General features: G+C 37.4%; 1 protein-coding gene across 2 annotated transcripts in view; it reads right to left on the bottom strand.

The window, feature by feature from the left end:
* Positions 6041-10109, bottom strand: part of ATP7A (ATPase copper transporting alpha) — a 137515-nt gene continuing 133446 nt past the window's right edge. For both annotated transcript variants that reach the window (XM_003135200.4, XM_013990937.2), the window contains one exon: positions 6041-10090. In XM_003135200.4, coding sequence (XP_003135248.1) covers positions 9814-10090 — 277 coding nt within the window. In that variant the 3' untranslated portion in view covers positions 6041-9813. The remainder of the gene's footprint in view (positions 10091-10109) is intronic.

Below are 10109 nucleotides of genomic sequence, written 5' to 3'. Positions count from 1 at the left end.
CAAAGATGCATAACTTACAGGAAACACTGACCAAAGAGATACAAGATATAAAACTTAAACAAGAAGAGATGCAAAATACAATAACTGAAATAAAAAATTCACTAGAAGCAGCCAATGGCAGAATACAGGAGGCAGAAGAACGAATAAGCAAGGTGGAGGACAGATTAGTGGAAATTACGGATGCAGAACAGAAAAGAGAAAAAAGATTGAAAACAAATGAAGAGAGTCTCAGAGAACTCTGGGACAACGTTAAACGCACCAACATCCGTATTATAGGGGTGCCAGAAGGAGAAGAGAGAGAGAAGGAGACAGAAAAACTATTCCAAGAGATAATAGCCAAAAACTTCCCTAACATGGGAAAGGAACCACTCACTCAAATCCAGGAAGCACAATGAGTACCATATAAAATAAACCCAAGGAGGAATACACTGAGACACATATTAATCAAACTGACCAAAATTAAAGACAAAGAGAAAATCTTGAAAGCAGCTAGGGAAAAGAAACAAATCACATGCGAGGGAACCCCGATAAGGTTATCGGCATATTTTTCAACAGAAACCCTGCAAGCCAGAATGGAGTGGCATGATATAGTTAACGTGATGAAAGGAAAAACCTCCAACCAAGATTACTCTACCCAGCAAGGCTCTCATTCAGATTTGAAGGAGAAACCAAGAGTGGGATTGCTGATCATATGGTAGTTCTACCGAGTTTTCTGAGGTACCTGCATACTGTTTTCCATAGTGGTTGTACCAATCACATTCCCATCAGCAGTGTAGGAGGGTACCGTTTCTCCACATCCTCTCCAGCATTTGTTATTTGTTGACTTGTCAATGATGGCCATTCTGACTGGTGCAAGATGGTACCTCATTGTAGTTTTGATTTGCATTTCTCTAATGATTAGTGATGTTAAGCATTTTTTCATGCATCTGTTGGCCATCTACATATCTTCTTTAGAGAAGATATTCAGGTCTTCTGCCCAGTTTTCAACTGGATTGTTGGTTTTTTTGCTGTTGAGTTGTAGAAGTTGTTCATATATTTTACAGATTAAGCCCTTTTCAGTTTCATCATTTGAAACTATTTTCTCCCATTCTGTAGGTTGTCTTTTGGGTTTTTTTAAATGGTTTCCTTTGCTGTGCAAAAGCCTGTAAGTTTAAGTCCCATTGGTTTATTTTTGTTTTTATTTCTGTGGCCTTGGGATACTGACCTAAGAAAATATTTGTACAGATGTTGTCAGAGAATTTTTGCCTATGTTCTCTTCTAGAAGTTTGATGGTGTCTTGTCTATGTTCAAGTCTTTAAGCCATTTTGAGTTGGTATGAGGTTGCGTTCTGGTTTCATTGATGTACATGCAGCTGTCCAGTTTTCCCAGCACCACTTGCTGAAGAGACTGTCTTTTTCCCATTTTATATTCTTGCCTCTTTTGTGGAAGAAGAATTGACCATAAGTGTCTGGGTCACAAGGTTGTTTTCTATCTGTGAGTCTGTGTCTGCTTTGCATTCATATATATATATATATATATATATATATTTTTTTTTTTTTTTTTTTTTTGGTCATGCCCATGGCAATCAGAGGTCCCTGGGCAAGGGATCAAATCTAAGCCACAGATATAACCTGAGCATGGGATTCTTTAACCCACTGTGCCCAGCCAAGGATCAAACCCACTCCTCTGTAGCGACCTGAGGTGCTGCAGTTGGATTCTTAATCCACTGTGCCATGGTGGGAACTCCTATCCAATCCTCTGTTGAACATTTTAGTTGCCTCCATGTCTTGGCTATTGTAAAAATAGTGATGCTATGAACATTGATGATCATGGATCTTTTCAAATTATGGTTTTCTCCAAATATATGCAAGGAGAGGGATTGATGGATCATACTATAGTTTTTAGTTTTTTAAGAAATCTCCATACTGTTCTCCATAGGGTTTGCAGCAGCTTACGTTTCCCACCAAAAGGAGTGTTCCCTTTTCTCCACACTCTCCAGCATTTATTATTTGTAGACTTTTTTTTTTTTTTTTTTTTTTTTGTCTTTTAAGGGATGCACCCTTTGCATATGGAAGTTCCCAGGCTAGGGGTTTAATCAGAGCTGCAGCTGCATGCCTATGCCACAGCCACAGCCACACGGAATCTGAGCCATGTCTGTGACCTACAATACAACTCAGAGTGATGCCAGATCCTTAACCCACTAAGCAAGGCCAGGGATTGAACCTGCATCCTCACGGATACTGGTCAGGTTCCTTACCACCGAGCCACATCAGGATTTCCCTATTTGTAGACTTTTTGATGATGGCCATTCTGACTGGTGTGAGATGATACCTCATTGTAGTCTTGATTTGCATTTCTCTAATAATTAGTGATATTTAACATATTTTCACATGCTTTTTGGCCATCCATATGTCTTCTTTGGAGAAATGTCTATTCAGGTCTTCTGCCCATTTTTCAATTGGGTTGTCTAGGTTTTTTTGGTATACAGTTGTATGAGATGTTTTTAATTTGGGGAGATTAATTCTTTGTTGTTTTGTTTGCAAAGATTTTCTCCCATTCTTTAGGTGACAACTTTATTTTAAATTGCAGGTCCCCTCCCCAATACCCACTTATCTCCCCTTCTCTGTTTTTTTCATAGTGATCATTATGACCAAATATGTTAAATATTTTGTTTGCCATCTGTTTTCTCACATCAGAATCTAAGTTCCCTGGGGGAAGTTTTTGCTTGTGGTTTCTGGTCTTTATGTTTTATTCATCATTGTCACCATCAGCATTTACAACAGTGCCTCATCCACAGCAACAGTCAATAAATATTTGTTGAATGTATGAATGCATGGATGAATGAATGAGTAAAGAAACTTTTATTTAAACAGGTGTCTGGGCAAAATTTAAATTTAAGTTTATTGGAGGAAGAGTTTATTGGAGAAAGAGGAAAAAAGGTGAGTAGCTATTAAGTGTGAGTCCTTGATAGATTCATACTCATTTCCAACTCATTCCAAAGAAGATTGAAAATAAACATTTTTAAGGCAGTGCTTTTCATATTTTAATGTACATACAAATCACCTGTGGATCCTGTTAAAATGCAGATTCTGATTCAGCAGGTCTGGGATGGTCCAGATAGTTGCCATTTCTCATAAGCTCCTAGGTGATGCTGATGCTTGTTTTCTGGGGACCACACTTTGAGTAAAGCCTAGTTTTAAGGTATTACTGAAGCCTGGTCTCAGACAATATAGCCAAAATATACTCAGCCAGTAAACTATTACTGCCAGTGGCTCAACCTAATAAAGAACAGAGTAATTAATTTTGAACTCAGGCAGCTAGTTCACTGTGACTCTTTGAAACAAGAACTTTGCCTAACTTTGCCATGGTCCTAAATGTAAGGACTATGCCTCAATATGGGAGTGTCATTTTAGCTGAACTGGCACAAACGTGAAAAGTAACAATTACAGAGGAAGTGGTAAGGCTAACATTGCTAAATTTAAGGACACAAAGGACTGTGATTGGTATAAGGATTATTTGAGGGCAAACAGGCTGCTATTTTGGTGTTCCTTAAATCATACCATATAGAGCATTCCTATAGGCAAAAGCAGCTCTCGTCAAAATAGAAAATTAAAACAACTCAGGCAGCTCCAGACCAATAGCTGACCTACATACCCAAGTGGCTGTGGTGAGTCTGTCCTTCTATCCCTATGCTTAGCCCAAAGAAATAACAATAGCAACCATGCATCACTCTGTTTTTGTTTTAGAAATATTACCTCCATTACCACTGTCTCACAATTCTTCAAGGTATTATCCTCATTTTGTACTTGGAGAAACTAAGCTTTGATCGGGTTAAGCAACTTGCCCATGGACACTGTAGTGGCCCCTCAATGATGCTCATGTCCTAATTCCCAGAACCAGTGAATATGTTACTTTACATGGCAAACAGGACTTTGCAGGTATGATTAAGTTAAGGATCTTGAAATGGTGAAGTTACTCGGAATTATCTGAGTGGACTCAATGTAATCATATGGGTCATTATAAGAGGAAGGCAGAAGAGTCACAGGTAAAAGTAGAAAATGTGATGATAGAAACAGAGGTTGGAGTGATATGAAAAAGAGGCCATAAGCCAAGGAATGTAGGCAGCATCTAGAAGCTGAAATTGGCAAGGAACTAGATTCCCCCTAGAGCCTACAGAAGGAATACAGCCCTGCTGACAATCCCAATTTCAGCCCTGAGACACATTTCAAACTTCTGATCTCCAGCACTGTAAGATAATAAATTCATTCTAAGATGCAGTTTGTTGTAATCTGTTACAGCAGCAATGGGGAACTAAGAAAGTTACCTAGCTAATACATGGCAGAGCTGGGATTTTGCAAATAGGTCTGGTGGGCTCCAAAATCAATGCTCTTTCCATCACTATGGAGATGTGGTGCTTTTAAAGAAATGGTGGATGCAAAAGTGAAAGGTAAAAAACTGCAAGGAAGCAGAAGAGCTTAGGAGAGCTGATCCTGGGTTGTACTTGCCCCAAAATAACTTATTCCACATGGCCTGTTTTTTTTTTTTTTTTTTTTTTTTTTGCTTTTTAGGGCCACACTCATGGCATATGGAGGTTCCTTGGCTAGGGGTCGAATCGGAGCTACAGCTGCTGGCCTATACCACAGCCACAGCAACATGGGATCCGAGCTGCATCTGCACCTATACCACAGCTCACGGCAACACTGGATCCTTAACCCACTGAGCGAGGCCAGGGATCAAACCTGCAACCTCATGGTTCCTAGTTGGATTCACTTCCGCTACGCCACATGGGAACTCCCATGTGGCCTGTTTTTCATTTCAATAAAGTTATTTGGATTTAAAAATATTCTTTGCAAGATCTAAGGTCACTGGCACTTTAGGATGGACTAAATTAATCTCAATTTTTTTCTTACTGGTGATAATAACTGGAAAGAGATTGAAATTTTGACTGGGTGAGGGTGAAGCAAATAATATTGAAGTAATGGCAGCACTTCAGTTTACAGACAGGACTGGGGGCTGGGGGAAGGGTGCTGACAATGAAAAGCTGGGGGTCATTTGAGGCCAATAGGTACAATATGCCAAAGATGACTCAGCCTATTTCTCATCTTTCCAGAGGGAAAACTGCCTGTACGGATATTTTCAGATTTCTTAAACTGTACACGATCCTATTTATGCTAGCAATTTGATTTAAACCTTGTCCTCAAGCGCCTTGCCTTTCATGCCTTACTCATAATTCATTTCCACAACTAGTGGTCACATTTATGAAAAGGAAGCTTTTAAACAAGTAGGGCTGGCTGGTCCTAGCCAAATTTGTTAAAGAGGCAGCTCTCTCATCCGTTTTTGAAACTTAGCAGGGCCTTTAAAGCCTTAACCCGGCAAGCATTCTCCAACAGGAAGGTTTTCAGGTATCTTGTTTTGTTTTGGTTTTGTCTTGAAGGTTTTGAAACCTCACCTGAGATGTTGCTATCACTGCTCATCCTTCTCCTGACGTTAGTCAAGGCGCAAATGGAAAAGGGAGGCTGGCCAGCTAAGTGGCTACCTCAGTGATTTTACTCTTATGTTTCCATTTCTAATCCTATCTCATCACCCTGAATAATCCCAAAAACTGGGGAGGGAAATAAAAGTTAGTTTTTCCTTATAAATTAGTTTAACACTCTTTCCTTAATTTGAAGAAGTATTTGGTATGGGAATTTATTTTGCGTGGGATCCTAATACACACCATATATATAGGGCTCCCTAAATGTAAAAAAAGATCTAGTCTTCATTTAGCTCATTTAGGGTAGACAATTTATAAACAATGTATTATAGACTATAAAGGAAAGGAGGACAATTACATTCCTTTCTTTGTTTCTCATCCTCACTAAGAGGTACAGCAAGTGTTGTGAAGTCTGAAGGAAAATTGATTTCTTCCCTCCTACACTTAGTGAATGTGTGGTGCTGTCTCCAATCCTGCTCCATCATTAATTAAAAAAAAAAAAAAAACCTAAAAACACAGGGTAGTTTGGAACTGCTGGTAGAGGAGTTGGGTAATTTAACAAAAGACACTGACAAAAAAAACAAACCCTTTTTTTTAAAAACAATACTATAATTATAAAGTTGAAGGCACATCCTTGGCAGAAATATGATCAATTACATGCTTATGGAAAAACAAACTAGTGAATATCTTGACTACAATAGGTGATTATTGCACAACATTGTCCACTGCTGTTTTGGGTATCAAACAATGTTTAACAATGGTTAAACATTTAACTAAAAGCATAAGGTTGAGACGCCTGGTTTTGGCTACAAAAGGCATTTATTATTAATGCCATTACAGAAGCTCTTTTAATTGAAGATTTCATGCTTTTGTGCTTTATCTGGTTACCCACACTGGATAAAACACTCAGAAGGACTACAGGAAGTTAGTGTAAAAATAGCTAATAATTTTGCATGAATCTATATTTTTATATTTTGTAAAATAATATTTTCTAAATATAGAAAAGAAACAAAAAATCTAAAAGGAGTGATTCCAGGAATGTTTTTATTCTTATTAAAATAACCAGTAACCAGATGCCTCACCCAAAGAAAATAACAAAATAGAGTAAAATAAATAGTAAGAAAAATAATTTTAAAGCAAAATTCACAAGTAATGGAAAAAAAATTTCTAAGAACATACATTCTTGATTTTTAAGCTGTGTACATAAAAGATACGCACACTTAAATTTTTGGAAACATCTTGTTTACAATGCTATTTTAAGCATTCTGAACAAGGAATACATCCAATAAAATAATACTTTCGCAGTTAAAGCACAATATAAAATTATTTGTTCACAAGGCATCAAATCTAACACTCTAAAATGTTGATACTAAACTAGGAAAAATAACATTTCTATGTTCACAACTGACAACCATACTTCTTCAGACAACAACGCTAAAGAGCTGTATTTTAATCTTTGAAATTTAAAAGGCATCTTTGGATATTTAAGATAAAAGGTACCCTTTAGCTGAGTCTGAACCAGCACTGGATAGCAAAACATCCTTGTTCTCTTCAGACTGAGGGTATGGTTGCTGAGTGACAAAAGAACAACAAATAAAGAACTTCAAATATTCTATTATCAAATTCAAATATAAATCCATTTTCCTTCTATATGGTAATATGTGCATATATTTATGATATGAATAAATATAGACACATACATACACATTTAGAAAATTTGTTCTCACTAGTAACTACTTAAAGGTAGGTACTAACTGGAAGCAGTTCTTGAGCTCCTCCATATGTCACCTCTCTCTCGTGAATACAACTGCTCTATGAAGCTAATGGGAGTTCAGAATTACAAGAGACTTGTGGTAGAGAAATCAAAGATGGCTGCACATATTTTAAGCAGAACTCTTTCTAAACAGCATCTTTTCTGTTCTGGTAGTAAGGGCTGAAATTATATCCTTGGCTTTTCCCAGATTTTACAGGCTGCTCTTTTCATTGCCCTGTGACATGTAGGTCCCTTGGCATGTGGGGCAACTTAACACACACATAGTAATAAAAGGAGTAACTGGCTGTGTTCAAATGCTTCAGAGAGACAGGAAGAGTGAGAGTGAGGGGGAGGGGGAGAGATAGGAAGGGAGGGAGAGAAAAAGGTGCTTCTTTTTCCAAAGTTTCTATTATACATTTGTCATATTAGCTATTTCTTCTTGAAGAAATAAGCTGTGGTGTATGATGGGCAACTGGAATTAAAATAAAAAACAAATATTAAAATTCAAATTGAAAGCACTGGTCTAAAAACCAGCCTAGATATACAAAGTCATTCATATTTCCTTAAAATAGGTTTGCTTTTCTAGATTAATAGCACCTTCAGCAAGTTTCAGTTCTCTCTTTTAGACAGTTGAGATAAAAACGAGATCTTTTCCAAATCTGAAAAGTCAGCATGGAATTATGTTGTAAACGTTTTTTTAGTGTGTGTGAAAGGAAAAGAGAAGAGTTCCCATCGTGGATCAGTGGTAACAAACCCGACTTGTATCCATTAGGACCTGGGTTCGAGCCCTAGCTTCACTCAGTGGGTTAAGGATCCATCATTGCTAGCCTGAAAACTTTTATATGCTGTACATACAGCCCTAAAAAGACACAAAAAGAAAAAAAGCAAAAGAGAAAAAGGAAGTAGGAGAGGAACCCATCTCCCACTACCACCTGATTTCAGACTCTGCTCTGTAAAAAACAATTTTTAGTATTTATTACTGACCTCATGGGGAAATAAGAACTAACATTTACTGAGTACAAATCCTATGTGCTAGGCATTGTGCTAGCAGCTTTACATATGGCAACAGGAACAATTACTAGACATTTATTTATGAGTTTTCTTCATTTCCATAATCTACTTCTGAAATCCATCTTGCAGTTAACAAGGAAATTTAAATAGTGATTCAAATACCAGATCTCTGACCAATGTATTAACTCCCAAAAACTCACAGCAGAACTTTTAAATTTAGATGGCAATGAGAACAAGCCTATGAATTTGACAACCATACTAAATAGTAAGTGCAAATGTTTTAAACTAGAGAAAAGCACAAAATTGGCTAAAAAGTATGGCAACATGCAGAAATTCTCATTTCTGTATTATATATTTTTTTGGACATGTCTATGGCATGTAGAAGTTCCTGGGCCAGGGATCAAACCTGCTCCATGGCAGCTACCCAAGCCACAGCAGTGACAATGCCAGATCCTTAACCTGCTGAGCCATCAGGGAACTGCTATATTACAATTTATTGTAATTTTTGGTAAAAGCAGCTTTGTGCAACAGCATTATTTTAAAGTAATTTTAAGATTATCTAGAACACTAAAAGAAAATCTATTAAATTATAAATATTAGTTAATGTCTTGCATTCTCTCCTTGAAAAAGGACAAATTTAGTGAATCCAGGTAATTTTATATAACCTGTATATGCTAAAGATGGTAGTGTCAATCTGTGAAAAAAATCAGTTGTAAAAGAGGCTCAAAATCTTAAGTTTCTGGACTGAGGCTGTTGGACAAAACTAAGAACAATACAGAGCTGAACTCAGCAGGAGTGAACTAAAAGCTTACACAGAGCTAAGTAGTCATTGAAGAATCTGATGTATTTTTTACAATAATGGAAAGATGGGAAGCAGGGAACTCTATGGGCCTTTAAGGTTTTTTGACCTATAGGATAAAGAAACAAACAAGATACTGGAAAAGTTGTCAGTTATCTTTGTCAATAAGAATCCACCTACCCTTAGCTCACTCGAAAGAAGATAACAAAACTCACTGGGACATCTAATAAAGCAACTGCAAAGACAAAGATGCAGGGAGAATAAGGGGCGGGGGGGGAGGGAGAAAGCCTGTAATAAACAAGGCACATCTATTTTTAAACAGTTTCTACTATTTTTCCATCTTTCCTTCTAGATGCTTTATACAGTGCTTTGAAAGCCACTGCTCTCCAATCTGGCAGGGAGGAGAGCTCAAAAAATCTCCTCAAGATTATGTACCCAAATCTTCAGATTTTTAGTTATCCTTTCTTTGAAATTTTTTTGGTCAAATAAAAAATTATCTATCACTTCAGCAGCAATTTGGCAATCTTCCATTGTAGGACTTGTAAACCGTATTGGTCTACGTTATCTGTTGCTAGTGAAAACAAAAGACTCTGGAAAATAATTTTCAGTGAAGCTAGGTTCCAAGGTGATATCCTGAAAAAGATATTTTTGCCATTAGACAAATGCAACTCAAATAGATTCCCTAACATAAGAGCATGAGACCAACATAAAATCCTGCAATCTATTAAAAAGCTAATGTAACCATGAATGCTGTGTCAGTGCAGAACATCATCACCTAGCAGCACTCTCTGTGGCTTGTTACAATGCACTATCATCATCTTCCCTGCAGTCTCCCACCAGGAGTGAGTGCTTATCAGGCTCACTGGTACCAACACTGTTTATGGATCGTTTATCAGACAGTAGTGAGTTTATGGAGGCTCTGCTGTAATTAACAATCCGGTCCAGCAAACCCAGTTTAGGAGAATTTCTTGAGGTATCATCTATTCCAACATGAACACTTATTTCTGAAGGAGTTTTCTGTCCCATCTGGCTTCGGGCATGCAGTTCATAATTCTCATAAGTTGGTTTCCTGTAACTGGAAAGATGCAAAAGTA

Source organism: Sus scrofa, chromosome X, assembly GCF_000003025.6.
Source record: "Sus scrofa isolate TJ Tabasco breed Duroc chromosome X, Sscrofa11.1, whole genome shotgun sequence".
NCBI lineage: Eukaryota > Metazoa > Chordata > Mammalia > Artiodactyla > Suidae > Sus > Sus scrofa.
Note: the sequence above shows the minus strand (reverse complement) of the source record. Positions and strands in the feature narration are given on the sequence as shown.